At 34.6% G+C, this 18,686-nt stretch overlaps 1 protein-coding gene across 1 annotated transcript; it reads left to right on the top strand.

Moving 5' to 3' along the window:
- Positions 1 to 735: 735 nt before the first annotated feature.
- LOC142541173 (uncharacterized) lies at positions 736 to 5,690 on the top strand. Its single transcript, XM_075647820.1, has 4 exons — positions 736 to 851; positions 2,896 to 2,989; positions 3,431 to 3,675; positions 3,875 to 5,690. Exons 3-4 carry the CDS (start codon positions 3,516 to 3,518, stop codon positions 4,339 to 4,341), a joined length of 627 nt encoding a protein of 208 aa, XP_075503935.1. The 5' UTR covers positions 736 to 851; positions 2,896 to 2,989; positions 3,431 to 3,515; the 3' UTR covers positions 4,342 to 5,690.
- Positions 5,691 to 18,686: the final 12,996 nt, after the last annotated feature.

The following is an 18,686-nucleotide window of genomic DNA, read 5'->3' as shown; positions in this document are numbered from 1 at the left end:
GGGTGTTATTTATAGGTCAAAATCTGACTGTTAGACTCCCTATTGATGGCCATAATATGCATTTAACAGCCTTTATTCCATTTTAAATACTTCAGTTACAAGTTATGAGTTGAATTAATAACTGTCTGCTGGAATCTCGTTCTTGCTGGAATTCTATCTGCTAGAAAATATCAACTTCTGAAATATTAGCTGATGCTGGAATTGTTAGCTTCTGCTGGAATGTTCCTTGGCTACTGAATATTGCTAGCTGCTGGAAATATTAACTTCTGCTGGAGTTTTGCATTGCTATTGAAATGCTGGAAATTCGGGTTCTCACAATCATACTTTAGAATAATTATAAATACTTTTCTAAAAAAATTAAAGTATGAATGACAAGAAGATTAAAAATAAAATAGATAAATTCCGATTTTTTCAGCGATTCATATGGCTTAAAAGTATATTAAAAAATCAACCAATTATGTAGAAGAAGAAGTGAATTTTTTTTCTTTATTTAAAATATTCTGTATACACATTTAAAATTAAATAAATAAAAAATAGTGCGACAGGCTGAAAAGAAAAAATCTTTATCGGGCTTTGTTATCTAAGGCCCACTATCATTATCGGGCTTTCCGTTGAATGCACTAAAACAGGGCCGTTGCATAATAAGCTCACTAACTATACATTAGACCGCTCGGAATCTTGATTAGAATCAGTGTTTTTTCACGCTACTCCACATTTAACTTCTCAAATTCATTCAGGTTTCGAGGAGGTACGTAAAATTTGACTCTCCCTTTGCATTTTTGTTTTCTTTTTCCTCGTCAATTTCTTTCTCTAGTAGATATGTGTGATGAAATGTAGCTGTTTAGTTCCAGGTTAGTAAATATTCAATTTTTCTGTCACATCAGTTCATTTTGATCGCTATTTGCCAATATTTATTCATTATTCTGCTTTGTCTTTTATTTTATCTGGATTTCAAGACTAAAATCAGGGCCGATCCTAACAATATTTTGTTCTGAGTCTAACTTTTAGAAAGAGGACTATGAATCATAACGTGTGTTCATTTTTTTTAGTTCCATAGCAATTTTTCAAATTAAATCAATACGTTAAAAACAATATAAAAAACTAAATGAATAAAAATATCAAACATGTCCAAAATGATCACCAAAAAACAAATCGCCTAACAGTTTTAGAGCTAAAAATACTAATCAAGTCTGTATAATCAAGTTGTTCAATAATTTCTTTCTCAATCGATAATATAGCCAATTTATTCAATATTTCTTGTGACTTGGTTGATCGGAGAAAAGTTTTGATGAGCTTTAACTTTGAGAAACTTCGCTCTGCACTTGCTACTATGATCGGGACAGTCAACAAGGTTTTATAAGCAATATGAGCATTTGAGATTCTAAATGCAATCATTATTCATATGAGTCTCACATAAAAAGACAAATTTAAATGCAATAAAGATTGAATATTAGCAATATGAGCATTTGAGAATCTAAATGCAATCATTATTCTAAATGCAATCATTATTCATATGAGTATCACATTTTCAAACTTTCACTTTTGAATTTTGATCTTAGCTGGACCTGATATGGTGAACGAATGGACCGATTCCGTGGGGCCTTTAGGGTTTTCAATTTTTCATCTCGTTATACTTTATATATATTGTGATATTTGAAATTTTGAATACATATTTTAAGAAATATTTGGGTTTTTTCTATGCACTCTCAAGCAAAGTTTCATAGCAGGAGATTTCATGATTTGGAAACTTCCTCGTGTATATATTACAAAAGCAAAAACAAAAGGGAAGTCTCAAATCTTGAATCCCCGCCTCAAAAAGAGTGAATAAATCTTTAATTCGAAGGTAATATATGATTGATTCTCTTTTTCTGATTTGTTCCGATTTTTATACTTGTCCTTAATCCGACATGCTTCCCACCATTACTCCTCCCCGATAAGAAAACTAGACTGGTTTGGTAAATCATACCAACTTATTGCCAGCTAGATTAATTCATCCACTCCTGACTTTGATTTCGAAGAGGACCGATAATTTCTTAAAATTTTACGAGTGATTTTTTTAATAATAAAATTCATGTTTCGGCCGCATTAATTCCTCACAAACTAGATTTTCCTTTCGCTTCCATAGATGCATATGTGGGGGCTATCTAGTATTATATATAATAATTTTTTTAAAAAATTTTTGGGCCCCAAAAAAAGGATGGGCCTGAGTCATTGGATTCATTTGACTCCAAATAAGCACGGCCCTGACTAAAATGTTATGTATTTGCGGTGAATTTGGATTAGTTGTATGTTCTAATGATTTAGAATTTTTTAATCGACTTTTGGCATAAATATTTAGTTGTGGTGGCCTGGATTTTTCATGCTGGAGTATATTTTGGGTACATGGCCGAAATATGCTGAGGCTGGGTTAATTATGTTCGTTTGGTTGCTGATTTTATTTTTATTCGTACGCTTTCACTAGTCCAGAGAAGGGCCACCAATTAAGCAACCGACGGTTAGTAAAGGCTTCAGGCTTAGGATGTTGGGATGCGAGGAAATTTTTTTGTATATTATGTTTCATTCATTGAATAAAACACGGGGTCACCTTAGTTAAATGCCCCAGTGTCAGTAATTTTAATTTGAGTATGATACCTCGAGTAATTGATTTGATTACATGTGCTAGAGACTAGAGTTTGAGTTTCCCTCTGGCTGTTTTTTGTTTAGCGTGTTTCGTAATCTCCGTATTATTTAATAAATATATTTTTTAGGTTAAGGTTAAAGGTTTTATATGTTAGGTGCTTTATGTATGTATACTTCTTGAAAGTCACTTGTATCTCCCTGGAATTTGGGCTAAATTTTTTATACTCGGCGTGATAACTGTGTGAAACCAGTCTCTTTGTGCTTCCTATATTGCAGATGGCTAGATGGTATGAGATTCTCTCCCTTCCTGTACAGAACCCTCCAACCTTGGAGTTCTCTTCGGATGATGTTGTGTGGTCCAAGGTGGAAGGTTGGCGTGATAATATAGATAGACTTGCTCTGATCCCTTTCTCCATGGAGTTTACTTGAGAAACTGAATATTTGTTGAACAATAGTTATTATCTCACAGTTACTCCATATTGGAGTCTTGCCTGCATAAATCAATTAATGATTGAATATTATTTCCAACCAATGTTCGAATTTTGTTGATTTTTTTCTCGCTTAATTATCCAAATGAATTAGCTAATTTTGGGATAACAAACAAGATAATGGAGGGCTGCAAACATCTCTTGCATCTTAGTTTGTGTTTCATTAAGGATAAGAGTGGTTGTAGACTGTTTCAGTTTAACCAATCGTGTACCCTTTGTTAGGATTGTATCAATTAAAGATACATTCAATGTCTCTTCTTTCTGTTAATTTGATTCCTTGTGGTTGCTTGATAGTGAGGGATATTCTTTCTGTGTGGCTATAGGGAAGTGTTTCAGTGCTCAATATTGATATGCTTTTGGCATGTTCGTCATGCATGGCATAAAAATTTGGTGAAGAGATGCTTAAAGATGGAGATGCGCGCTGAAATAGTAAAAGAGCTTGGACAGGCAGTTAATGAAATCTGCAAAGGGACCGGCACTGCTAATGTTTTCGAAGCTTTCATGGAAGATTTTGTTGATGCCGCAGAGTTTATGGACTATTTCAAGGCAATTTGGTATCCAAGGCTAGGTAATTTGCTTTATTAGAATTGGTGAAATAACACATGATGTCCAAGTCCCGCGCATTTTCAGTAACTAAACAAATGGACTACTGTCTACCCTTTGTTGAAGCGTGCTTTTGGAGGGTTTCTCTTGTTAAATGTGCATTTCTTTTCCAGAATAGAAAATTATCTTAATTTTGCTTGATATGATAGGACTCTTCTGATCAGGTATTTGGGCACGTGCACTTAAAGCTCTTCCTCTCGCAAGCCAAGAGACCTGTGCAGCATTGGAGTTCTATCACAACCAGTTGAAGCTTAGGTTATTAAATGAGAAAGAACAAAGTGTATACGAACGTGCTGATTGGCTTGTAAATAAGCTTGACACTAAAGTCCATTCTTACTTCTGGCTTGATGAGTATTCAGGGAAGGAGGATTTTGCAAGATATTGGAAGGATGAATGGATGAGTGCTCCAACAGCTTGGAGGAAATCATTAAGTATTCCAGATGCTCACATAGTCATGGAAGGTAAATGTGCTAAAGTTGTTGATGATCAAGATACAGTTCATAAAGTGTTGAACCCTGGTTCAGAGTATGCAATCTGTGATTGTAGTTGGGCAAAAATGGGAAACTTATGCGAGCATATTTTCAAAACAATGAAATTATGTCTGCCATGGGTTCCACCACTCCATCTATGAGTATGTACAAGTACAGCCAGGCCTTGATTAATATACTTCACTGTCCACCTTTTGATTCTTTGGTTCGTGGCCATGCTGTTTCATTAGCAATATCCGTACGGATGCAGTTGAACGCACAAATTCGCCCAGAGAGCAGCCGGGACAAAGGACATACTGTAGATTCATCTCAGATTGAAAATGGTTCAACTGTGAAACCCCAGCATACACAAGCAGTGAAGATGGATTTAGATGATAATCCAAATCATCCGATGATCACTGAAAATGACAACAATACCAGGGCTCAATTTGGGGTGGCAGGTTGATTCATCATCCATGCGTACTTTGGCACCTCAGTTTTCCTCTGGAGATAGAAGCGCATCGTCTGCTCCCTTCTCAATCGTTGAGAATGGAGAACTCCAGGCAGATACTGGCGCAGACACAACCAAGAAACTCTCTTCTACTGATATTGAATTCAAGAGTTCGGGTGGCCAAGAAAATTTTGAGAAAAACCATAATGCAAGTATGGTTGATGTAGAGCCACAACCTCGTAATGACCCTTCACTCATGGTCAATCCTTTAGATTCACATGCAGAACTTCAGATCATTGGATCTAAAGGTGGTAAAGGTGCATAAATTTTTTCTGCTGTAGCGGGTGTTGGAGGTGAGACAGAAAAAAGCTCCACACTTTTGTCCGAGGCAGTTAATTCAAATACTACTTTCACTTAAAGATAAGCTGATATCAGTGAAAAGGAGTTGTAGACTTGCCTGGTACCAAGCTAGCATCATCGGAGGTCTAGCTTCATCAGAATATATGATGAATTATGACTCAATGAGTCACGTGTTGAACACCCCATCAAATAATTGTGCCTGTTGCATCAGGTGTCAGAACCGGTTTGTTATTGAATGCAGGACATAAGCACCAACTTAGACGAAACTTCTCCTTTTAGACATGAAGTGTAATGCTAATGTCCATGTCTAAAGAAGTAACTCATAGCAGCGAGGTTGGACGTGTCCCTGGAATTCAAGAAGATGGATAAAGTTGAATGTATTGCTTTACATGAGCAAAGCAACCCACGTGATAATTTTTTTTATCTGATATATCTGGCACCATGCTCTGCGGACGAAGGTGTGGCGGATGAAGGTGTGGCGGGTAGGAGAGGTATGGAATTAAACGGAAAATCGAGCTTAATAGGGCAACAAAGTTTTGTTGGTTCTCAGGATTTTTTTCCCAAGAATACTAGAGGGAAGACGAGGAGCAATGTTCACATTGTAGTTGTATTGTACGCATGTTCTTCAAAATAAATTAATATAGATTTGGGGACACAAACATCTAATTTAAGGGGGAAATTAAACCTGAGTTGAGTATTTTGCAAGAGAAAAAACACAGAGAAATTTATTGTTGGGATACAATGTTGTATCAGAATTTTTTCATGTTTGAAAATAAAGTTGTTATTATTTATCCTTACTACTTCCTAAACACCCTAAAAAAACTGTCATGGTATATATAATGTGTTGATTAAATATTGCCCTTCTTTAAAAATTATAATTAGATAGATTACCAAAGGAAATATGAAAACTTATCGTAAATTTCTCCATTCCTCTGTCCAAAAGCGTAAAGCAGTCTCTTTGAACCGTACTTTGTTGGCCAGGTACGTCCCACTTAGGGATGTCAATGGGTCCGGGTTTTACCCAGATCCGCAATGGACCCACGTATATGGGGTGGGTTTGGGCATAGTAAATGGGTCATGGGGTGGGTCTCGGGTCCAATTTTTCAGACCCGTTCGGATATAAGACGGGTCATGGGTCCTATAATATCCGCCCCATATATATGTAGATATAAATATTCTAGGATTTATTAGTTTTATTAATATTCATTTTTTAGTAGCTCACCTCAACCATAATGATCTTAGCTATTTCTATCTCAACTGTTGCATTTGAATCTACTTTTAGCAATAGTGGAAGAATAGTTGGTCCTCATCTTAGTAGATTAAATATTGTCTACTCGCTGATTTTATATTGATATGTTTAATTATGTTATTACTTATTTTCGGAGATGTCAAGATTTTTTTGGAGAGCTAATAACTCATTTTTTATGTAATTCTTTATGTCGTGAAAATACTTTGTTTGTTATTATTAAGTGTGGTCGAAGACATGAATTAATTTTCCACAATGTTGTATTTAGAGGCTTGTCTGTTTCATAATTCAGTCATGTGAGAAGAAATATTATTTTTTATTTTAAAAAAATTCGGGTCTCACGGGTCTACCCGGCCCCGTTTCGTATTCGATGTGAGGTGGGTCTGAAAAATATTTAACCGGGGTGGGGCGGGTAATGGGTCAAAGTTTTTTCATGGGGAGGGTCTTGGGTTTAGCCAAACCCGCCCCATTGACATCTTTAGTCCCACTTTAAAAGGAAGAAAATTCGATTATTTTGCAAACTAGTATGTTTAAAATATTATTTATTTTATGCATGTTTTTATTCCTTTCGGGTAAATATTTGTTTATTTGGTGGTTTTATATTATCATTTTATGTGGATTGTTGATATTGAAAAAAAGAAAAGAAAAGAAAAAAAATATCATTCTTCCGTATATATTTAGTACAAATTACAAACTCTGTGTTGATTGTTTAAATTATTTATTGAAAGATTTATGATAATAAAAATTCATGTTAATAAATCTCATATCTTACTAAGACGTTTAATATTCAAATATTAATTTACACATGCAATGCGTGTGCACCGTTGCTTAGTCTATACTAGTCCTTGTATACATATATTGTGTGCGTGTGATTTTTTTTATATAAATACTTTTGTCATAAAAAAATTTAGAACCAAATTTAGATTATAAGTTTTTTAAAAATTGAATTTAAGAAAATTTAGTTGAATACAAATTTTAAACATCATAAAAGTTAAAAAGAAATATGTAGTATGACTAGAGTTAAAGAAGTAAATGATATATTCATATTAAATTGTGTCACTCACGTTATATCCAATGATCTAATTTATATTTGGTTATGTGAAGTCTATATATTTTTATGATACGCCTCGTATCAAGTATCTATATTGGTATTCTATAATTGGATTTAGTATTAGAATACTACCTTATGGTAGTGAAGTGAAGTGACATTTGGATTGCAAGGCAAATATGTTTGTGCTCCGATATTTATCAGTTATCACGGTTGCGGGTGAATCTTGAATTTCGTTTTCTGGAAATAGATGAAAATGGGGATTGTGGAAAATAATTATGATACTCACTGAAAATTTAGAGTCCGATTCCAGCAAGTGACACTAGTTCAGACGCAGGTTTCGCATTTGCCCTGAGTCTGAAATCATGAAGAAAACCGTTAGAAGGGGGTCGGGATGGTGTCTCGGCGTAGTTTCTCCGACGCTCAAGTCAGAGACTGAAGATTTAAGTGGAGAGCAGCTAAAAATACTGGTGAAAAGTAATATACTGAATGAATGAATCGTATCCTCAAACCTGTTATTTATAAGAGAATACATGATCCTGTCATTGGCCCACAACCTGTGTTAGGAATGGGCCGAGATGTTGGGTCTGATCTTGATGGGTCCATTCCTGGGTATTAAACTAGATTCTCATTGTCCATTCCGGGCTTGTGCAAGACTTCATCTTAAATGGAATATCTGAACTTCAGGATTCAATCGTGTAGTATGCACACTCTCGTGATTGATGGGACAAGATAACAGCATAGGAGCAATGCAAGTTTTTGGCCTTTTGTTTTTGTTTTTTTACCTAGTATATCATTTTCAAAATATTTCAAGTCAATGAATGAATGCAAAAAAATTTAGCACCAGAAAAGTTAAAAATGGCCAACGTTGGTACCTAAGATTTGAACAACAAAAGTGATGCAGCTAAAATAAATGAGTCGAGTAGACTGCACACGCGAGATCCGACTGATTAGTAATTGGTCCACGTGGCCCGTAAACGAGCTCACCTGACTGGTAAACGGATCCACGTAGACGATATACAGTTAATTTGCGGGGCGTCACCTGCGTCACGAACACTCGTTAAGTGGGCGTCGGGAGGGTTCCCGACGTAGACACTCCGATAGTCAAGTCAGTAAGCAGACCAAAGAAAATTCAGAGAACTAAAGAACTTTTATCAAAATGAGAGCCCCCTTCAAATTGCCAAGAGCTTCATCTATTTATAGATTTTTAAGAGCGTCTGATGGGCTTAATGGGCTTGGAAGCATAATCAATGATTTGGACCTCAATAGCACTAAGCCCAATCGATTCTATTAATTCAACAAATAATTGGTCTTATACCCACAAAAAAGAGAAAGAAACTTGGAATTTGCGTCGATGAAAAGTGTTAAAAACTTGGCACTGGTTGCCCTCCATTCATGTATTTACTTTAGATTCCTACGAAATGAACTCAAGAACGGAAGAACCGCGTTTCGGTGGCTGCTGGAAGTTGAGCTCCTTCTCTGCTCCGGCCACCTCGACCAGTAATATGGCAGCCGTTTTTCGCGCTATTCTTGCGTGTCTGACTCCTTCCCGGGCCTGCAGGAATTCAGCCGTTTCCCACAATTCCGGTAAGCGAATGTGTGTGTGGGGTAAGATATTCAGTTAGAAAATCGAGTAGAAATCATGCATGTAGGTGCGTCAAGTTTGATTGTACTAGGTAATTTATTTATAGGAAAATTTTGAAATTCTCTGCTCTGGTTAGTTGATGTGTATGTGTTGATGGCTTTTTGATCTTGGTGGTCCCTGTGAAAGATTATGCCATTTTGATAAAGGACAAATCCTTGATGAATTGAATTCTTTACGGTGCCAATAGAAAGCATGATGGAGGAAGATAGAAGGCCAAAATTTGTGAACTCAATTGATAATTTGCCTGACTTCCTCTTGATTGATATTCAGAGACTACCTTTGGATTCGGTTTTCGTATCAAAATGTGTTTCCAAGAATTGGCTCTCCCTCATCTCTGATCCTATGTTCGCTCGCTCCTATGCCTCTCGGAAACCATCTATTCCCCGACCGTTGGCCCTATTCTACATCAGTTCTGTTCTAAAACCAGAGCAACCTTGTGAAATAGGCCTTTACTGCCCTTACTTTGGATCTAATTCGATGAATTTCGCTGTCAACATTGATAATTTCGTGATTTTTGGTTTGCCATATTGTTTGATGAGTAGCATGAAGAAGATGATATTACCTTGACATAGAGTTTTGCTAGTGGCAAAATCGTAGAGCCTCGTATAAAGGTTAGCGGGTGTGAAAGTATATTACGTCTTTCAGATAAGAAGTTTATGGATAAACATATTTTGAGGTTTGAGGATGATGCTAAATAATTGATATCATCGTATGAATTACGCCGCTTTTCTGAACCTTGCAAAGAACAGATATTAGTTGCACAATTTATTCGTGTTTGATCGAAGAGTATCTGTTTTTGGTCTTTTAATCCAAACATTCTTATTCCCATATTACGAAAAATGGGGTATATATTTTTGTTTGTTGGTTTTATGGTACTTTGGTATTGATCATGTTACAAAGCAAACTTGTTCAAGGATTTCCACAATTTTTGTACCTACTATATATCTAATGAGGAGTTATAGCACCCAAAGGGGCTTTTGAAGGTGAAATCTGTATATGGCATGTGTCAAAACCATCAGAGGCAAGTCATTTTCAACCACTCGAGGTATGAAGTGATGAATGAATAAATGTAGGAATAATTTCATGAAATTTAAATTTAGTTTTGTTAAGAACTATGGAGATGGAAATTCATTCTGTTTGGTTCAATAATTTTATCATTGCATAAATGCCAGTAATTACGATCAATTCATTGTATCTTTGCTACTCTGAAGCGTCACCTCTCTTGTCTCTATTTTTATTTGATCCTCTGGTTATATGCTCATTCTTCCACTTTTATGTAATGAGGAGGGAATAGCGAGGTCCAACACACGCTAGCCTCATTTAGCGGGTAAAAACGTTGTTTTTTTATATGGCTTTATGCGACTAAATATTTCTTACCATTTTTGTGAGAATAATATATTTTCTTTTAATTCAATGGTTTGGGAGCTGAAGAAGCAAAAACCAGTTATAAGGTAAATCTTTTGCCCTCAAACTTAAAGTTTCTTTTGTTGCATATTCATACATTGAAGCTGTTTCTTCTGGCCCTATCAAATTTAACCAATTTATTGGATATTGTCATCTGTTTATAATGGTTTTGTCCATGATGGTGTTGAAATAATTAAGTAGCACCAATGCCTTTTTTATTTTATTTATAATTAGTGTGATTTATTTTCATTCGTGTAGCTTTTATTCAGTAGGTGATGGAGTGAATATCTAATTGTGAAAGGTGGCATCAGCATCACAACAGTCTCACGTCTGCGAGCTTCCACAGGTGTTCGAGGTAGAGTTGGACAGTCATCGTCTCCACCAGCAAATCATGTGGTCAAGTCTAACTAACTCTTCTCAGGAATCTTTTAAGAAGAAGTGATTTTGCTGGATATGATATTCTATCAAGAAAGATGTGATTTTGTTTATGGATCAAGTCTATCATTTTCGGCGTTGTCTTTGATGGTGTTGGAAGCAATGAGTTAGTGTTTCTGATGGTATTGTTGGGGATTTAAACTGATTGTGAACATTAGCTTTTGTTGAAAATCTCCTGTCTTCATCATTTTTTTCCAAGGTGTCTTGTTATCTTTAACATCTCCCAAGGTAATGAGCTTCTCGGTCTCACAAAATAACACTGAATCTGCTCTATTAACATTAGCGAAAACTTGAAAAAATCACGCCCCCATTATGGACGTTTCTGTACTCTAAAAGATTTGAAGCCATGTTAGAGCACCGCCTCGGAGATCAGATCCACCATCCCCTAATTGTCCCTAATTGATATTCCAATTTTCATTTTTTAAGATTCAGTCCCCCGTTATATTGAATGTTAAAATACACTAGATGCAAAAATGCTAAATTAGAAGAATGCCTTTTAATTTGATATATTTAGACATTTTCTTGACTTTACTTTTTTTCATATTCCTTTCTCATCTCATTGGGTTTGGCTCAATTTCGTCTTCTTAATTTCATTTTAATACTAAAAGATGCTATATTTCCGGGCTTTTTAAACGTTTACAACAAATTTTATAATAGTTTAATAAAATAAAGTAAAATAAAAATGAGTTTGTAAAAGTAATGTATCACGTCACTTGAAGAGACATGACTTATAATTTCTTTTGTAAATGCAAGTCATGCCATATGACGCCACCTCATATGGCGTGACTTGCTTGATAAATTTTTTTTATAAGTCACGCCAATTAAATAAGTGTGACTTGCATTTACCTTTTTTTAAAAAATAATAATACAAGTGACTTGCTTTAATTATTTCAAAGTTTCATGTCTCAACACATGCATTAAAAGCTGCAACAAGCACATGCATTAGAAACTGCAACAACATAGCTTTAATAATTTCGAATTCATTATAATATCATATATTTTTCTAAATAAATTGAATACTTCATTGTCTCACTTCATTCATCCCTTTCATATTTTTCATCGGTAAGTTCTCGTAAATGTTTGAATTTATTTTTCATGCAAATTTTTATTAATTTGTTTTTGTTTTCGCAGATACATTTTTGTTCCAACTTATATTAAGATATGTATACTAACATAAATTATTTATGTTAAATATTAAATTTATAAATGAAATTATTATTTATGTTAGACTATTTTGTCGTGTTTTTAATTTTTTTTACAATTTTAATTATTACGTGATTTTTTAGTTATTACTAAATTTTTGTAAAAAAAATTTAAAATCATTTATTATGATAAATTTTCATTATCATTATTATTTTTTAAAAATTTATGTTATATGCTATTTTTTTCAATTATTATTATTGTTTTATAATAATTATATAATTGTATAGTACGATAATAATAATTTTAAATTTATTTGTTTATGTATATATTTGTTTCACATTTAATATAAAAGATTATTTTTAAAATAAAAAAAATATTGTAGGTTTTTGTTTAAAAAAAATCATGTTTTATAATTTATTTGAAAAAATACACTATCTAATATAGTTATGAGATACAAGAATTTTTTTTAACGGTTTATTATATTAACTGTAATAATTTGATGATGAAATGAAAATATATCACGCCAAGTGAGTTGGCGTCACTCTTTTTTTTTAAAGGTATGATTTGCTTTATTATTTTTATAAATAATAATGCATGTGTTAAATAACTTGCATTATTCAAAACTTGTTATTTGATTTTTAATCGAAATATGTATATAAATTTTTATTAGTAAAAGAATTTTGTATTTCTAAAACTCATAGATTATGAATATATTATTTTTAATTTACTTATTATTTTTAATTTTTTGAAAATTGGTTTATTTATAATTAATGTTTATATATTTAATTGTTTTGTTAATTGATTTTGTAGTTATTATTTTTAGAGAATATTGTGCTAGATAATGATATATTATTCTTGTTATTAATTATAGGATGTCATTACATGCCGGATCTGTTGATGATACTGTTCTTTATCAGCAACAGACACATATATATATTTTTATTACACCTAACAACTTGGATAACACCCTAAAAGTACGTAGATCAGATAATTTAATTTGAGAATTGTGGAAAAGTGATTTAATACACCATAATGTTCGGTTATGTTTACATGAAATGGGTTTTTACGGCATCCTGCGGGATTTTGTTTACGATAATCATTTGATAACTGCTCTTGTCGAAATATGACGTCGAGAAACTCATACTTTCCACCTTCGAGTTGGCGAGGCAACAATCACAATACAAGATGTTGCGATAATTTGGGGGCTTAATGTTGATGGTGACCCTATTTTTCCACAGTTGAAGCATGCCATATCACCACAGTTGAAGCATGTCATATCACCAGGTGGTGATTCTTTTTTGAAGTTTCGGTTTGGACTTTGATATGCTCGGTGATTCTTCTTCATGAATCTTGAAAATTTCTTCACAAATAGGAACATTGCATCATTGCTGATTTGTTCAGCAGTCTTGTCAGATGTACTTTCAATAGCAGCAGCAGGTGATACACTTGAAACAACTGTAGCAGTAGCAGTAGCTGCAAGAGCCTTGGTAGGTGGATTCGACAAGGGCACTTCTCCACTTCTTACTTCCAATTCAAACTCATAAGCTTTTAAATCTACAAACAAGTCATGTAGCTCCAACTTGTTCAGATCTTTGTCTTAACATCTCATTCCCTGGGTAAAGCTCTCATCACTTTGAGTGTCACTTCTCTATTGCCAAGTTCATTTCCCAAAGCTGCTAGTTCATTTACTAAGCTGTTGAATCGCTCATCAAATTCGCTTAGAGTTTCTCGAGCTTTCATCTTAAGATTTTCAAACTTTTGCATTGCCACAGACAAGATTTAAAGGATGTTTGAAAATGTGGACTCTCAATCAAATCTCTAAATGGGAGAATGTGAATGGTTGACGGGTGTCAAATGCGATAGGAAAGAGCACATTTATTTATTAAAAAAAGGTTAGCTGCAACTTTGACAAATTTTGATGCAAATGTGGCCTAAGGAATCGTGCATAATTTTTACATTCAGACGTGATAAATCACTTATATATAAATACTTCTTCCCATCTCATTTTGAAGTTCTCGATTATTCTTTTCCCATCTCACTCTTATTTTAGTGTTCAGTTCTGTAATATTTGTAATGTGTTTGTTCTCCTATATTAAGAGAGTGAACATTTTTTATGGAACACAGTGAGAGGTTGTAAACCACAAAATATTATAGTGGAGTTTTTTCATCTTGTTCGTGGTTTTTAACACAATAATTTTAGGGGTTTTACAAGTAAATATCCGTATCCAATTTTATCTTTTATTTTCATATTTCTATTTTAAGATGTCGCACATGAGACCAAAAAACTATTGGGTCCTGAAATTACAGCTATACGGGCCAACTCATTGCTGGGTGGACATGCCTGCCAAAAACCCGCCATTTGGCAGGATGGGACAGGGCGGACAGGCCTGCCATTCTGGCGGGCTGGAAATACCCAACCCAACCCAAGGTGGGTTGCGGTTTATACGGACCGACCTACAAAAAATAAAAATAAATAATTATAATTATAATTATAATTAATTAAAATTTTCATTTCTTAATACATATTTATAAAAAATATCAATAAAATTTATAGTTATTAATTTCACACATCTACATTTTATACAAAGTAATTAATACAAAAAAATTCACAAATTTCATTAAAAAAGTACATATATCAACATAAGTCCATAATGTAAAAAAATATTTTTTATTTTCTTTCCAGGCCCTCGGACTAGCCCGACCAGGTTCGCAATCCGCGCGGGTTGACCTATATAGGCCCTCATTTAAATGGATTAAAAAAATTTCAACCCAACTCATTTAAACTGTTTGACGGGGAGGAATAACCCAACAAACCCAACTTAAATTGACGGCTCTACTTGAAAGTCAAGAGCTTCTTGTTGTATCAAAACATGATCACAATGTCAATTTTTACCAAACTTCGAATGTCAACGTGGAAACGAGGCTGAGAAATTGACCCATTTGGGGTAGTCTAAATGCTCCTAAATGCATGCATGTCAATGATTGTCCTATTTTTGTCAGTACATCACTAATATTCGAGAGGCAAATTATTGAGTGTTATGTTCAAATTCCTCGCCTTCCTTCACTTGCCTAAGTGTACCATTGGAATCTGTAGATAACTTATGTTATGGAGATTTTATTTTACATGATCACCGTCATAACATTGAACTCTTTTTGCTTCTCATTTTCAGCTTATGGTTTTTTCCACATCCAAGGACGACAAAAGTTATTCAACATTTGAAGAAGCCGCCAAACTTTTCAAAAGGTAATAGAACAAGAAGAGAGTAACTATTTAGCAATTTTTCATTGTCATTAAATTGTTGGAGTACCCTTTTTTTGTTCTCAAGGAGTAACAAAAGTTCAATTTTTTTTTTTGTTTTGAAGTTCAAAACGTTCCTTGGCTTCGTATGATTTAAAAAATTCATATAATATTTAATTTAATTTTCCTTTTCTTTTTAAAAAGCTTGTCCCAAACTAGTATGAGATTAGCAGATATAATAGTTCTTGTATATTATTACAACGATAGGATGAAATAAACCCTTTTTTGATTCTTCGAATTAAGTGCACGATTGGAATCTAAATTCCTTGCCTACTTTGTACTAGAAAATTAGACAAGATTTATTGTTGAGATTCGATAATCGGAATTCAAGATCTCTGGTGGGGTTTCGGCGACGGCGTGGTGGTCATGCAACGGTACTAAAGCGGTCTCGGTCGTGAACTTCGGTGGACAAGGTGGTGGTCGAGATTTGTTGTGAGGGAAAGAGAGAGATTTTGTTGTTGATCGTGTATCATTCTATCTCGTAATCAACTATCGATTACATATATTAATAATATCGAAGTATGTATCTCAATCCTTCTAGAACACTAGGAATTTGATTGAGTTATTCTCGCGCAATCAACTAAAATTCCTAACTAGATATATTGTTAAATTTCTTAAGTATTTATTTTTCAACCTGTTAAAATACATGATATGATTAAATAATTATCAACTTTTGATAATATATGATACAATAATTAAATAACTATATTAATTAATTAATTATAGACCATTTTAGAATATATTCATTGGATTCGACCTAGTAAAATTTCACAAGACAACCTTTGACTGAATTTTCATTGTTTACTAATTAAACAATATAGGATTGTGGATTCGCTATAAACCAAATTGTCGATCAGCCTTCGCCAATGTAACGAAGTTACAAATCCATTTCATATAGCGAAAAGTGAAGATTTCGAACACCAAAATTTTTCAATGTTTCATTTTTGACAGCTACCTATTTTGAGAACTCATTCATTAAATTAGGCAGTTTCACTCTCGTTATTAAATTAGCATTCAAGCAAACAACTTCCAATAATGAAATCTACTTATAAGCTCTTTTATAAGCAATAGATTTTATCTCTATCACACTATAGTTGTCAAATTCAACGACTTGAATTTGACTATTTCAACAAAAACACAAAATGGTTCAGAGATACAGTTAGTTGTGTGTTCACTCTACTCATATGATTTGAAACAACACTTGTTTCTTATATGCACTTACCCTAATTAGTCTCACTTCGTGCATCAACCATTTGATCACAAGAATATTAGAACTCAAGTCTGATCGCACTCATCAGATCATGGTAAGAGTGTCTAGTATCATCGCTTCATGATCCTCTATAAATCATTAATAATGCTAGCAAGAACCAATATGTTATGGTTAGGGTACAATACAAACCCTTTACTCATATATCTCGATCGAATATTTAACCATTGGTATATCCAGAGTGACAAATTAATTCGATAAAATGCGATGTATCTTCCAATAATATAATAGTGACATCATATGTAAAACTAGAAAACTACCTTCCCTAAAACACATATCTTACTCTGGCCACAGATTCCTTGCACAATAATCTCATCATATCACATATGATATCCATACCCGTCATTGAGAAATAAATCCCTTGATACAATGCATTGACTCCTATGTATTTCGGGACTGCACCCAACATTTCCACTTAATGACCTCTATAGAATCGGTAAACTGGTCAAAGTGCAGCGCTAGTACGTAAAGCCTCCATGTTGTCTCGGATCTAATGACTGATGATGTACAATCATAACAGCATATTATTTCACTCGATAAGTGACAACCACTTGGAAAGTTGGAGTGAGGGTTGTTGAGTGATCTATCCCATGATCACCAATCTGTATGAATCGACATTTCCATGTCTTTACCAATGAAACATGACGGTTATATCATATATGCTAGTCTCGAGCTCGCAGCTGAATTGATTAGAAAAATATTTATAATATTTTGTACATGCGTTATGAATTTCATGATCAACCTTGTGAAATTGACCTCATGTTACTAAAGTAAATTAAAGGTCTTTATCTATACAGTTTTCATGAGTATACAGATAAATTAAATATCATAATTGGATAAAACCGTAAAACATTATTTAATTAAAGATTGTTTTATATTACAATTAATAAAACACAAGATACAAGTTGTCTTGTTGGACACCTACTCTAACATAAATATGTTTATTTGAATGTTAAAATAAAAGGTGATGCAACCCGGGCGAAATGGACGAGTCGGGTCGGGTACTCTGCCGGATTTGCGATCAAGTTGTTAAAGAAAATATGAGTTGGGCGTCTGGATTGAACTTCTTTCCTTCCTGAGATTTGAGAGATCTGCGAACAAGAAAGCAACCACGTGAATGGGCGCCGGAGGGGTATACGGCGTGACCACTTCGATGCTTAAGTCAGTAAGAACCTCAAGCAAGAAAACCAATGTAGCCAAGTGATGGCTGTGAGATTGGTGTGGAGAGTGGGAGTAAATGAGCAATAAATGAGAGCATTCAATGTGTGTATTCAATATCTGAATAGAGAGTAAATGCAAATAGTAGAGGGTGCAATGATGATCTCGTTTTTTGTGTTGAGCATTAATTTTAATTGGGTGGCTGATTATACCCTATCGTTCTGACATGTCAAATCTTATACCAGTCACATCCAGTTCGCTCGATTTTGTCAACCATTTATGTTACTATCAGAGATAGGTTGGCTGTGCATACTCTATCAAGTCGACGCCATTAAATGCTTCACTCATATCGAGGTGGCTTGGGTAAAATATTTCTCGGGATCTCTTTCGAGGGCCCGGGCATGCAACGTCCCGGGAAAATCATGTTCCGGGTGTTCCAATAGCCCGGCCTTTTAACTGGCTGCCCACTCTATGAATTATTCAAGTCATACTCTCCTCGTCTCGGGTAGTTCAATGACTCGGGTGTTAATCCCTTTGGTTGCTTTACTGACCCAGGAACATTTCATCCCTCTGACCCGGGCACCCCTCATGGTCAGGCTCCTTGGCCCGGTGCGTTCCGGGACCCATCCATGACCCGGGACATCCCGGGGTATCATCACTCCCTCCTTAAATAGTCGGGCTAGAGTCCACTCGCTATCCCGATTTGTTCTGTGTGCCCGGTCTGGGAGATCAATGTGTCGTTTAGTTTATCCCGGGCTAGTTGAAGTGGATGCCACGTGTACATTGCTGACGTAGGCCTCAGTATTAAAGTTGTCAAAAAATCTTCGAATTCCGAGAAGATAAACCATCATAATGCCTCGAGTTCCGCGCCTGTCTTTTCAAATATCCCACCTAATCATGCCGCCCAATTTACCAGGCCAATTTGATCCGTCCGATTTGTTTTAGATCAACGGTGTGGATTAATTCCTCCTCCTATATATAGTAGCTAACTAGTTTTTCAAAAATCACTTGCAAATTCAAATTTGTAGCGAAGCTCTGCCAAATTTTTTCCTCA

The sequence above is a fragment of the Primulina tabacum genome, chromosome 3 (assembly GCF_025594145.1).
Source record: "Primulina tabacum isolate GXHZ01 chromosome 3, ASM2559414v2, whole genome shotgun sequence".
Lineage (NCBI taxonomy): Eukaryota > Viridiplantae > Streptophyta > Magnoliopsida > Lamiales > Gesneriaceae > Primulina > Primulina tabacum.
This window is presented reverse-complemented; position numbering and strand designations above follow the sequence as displayed.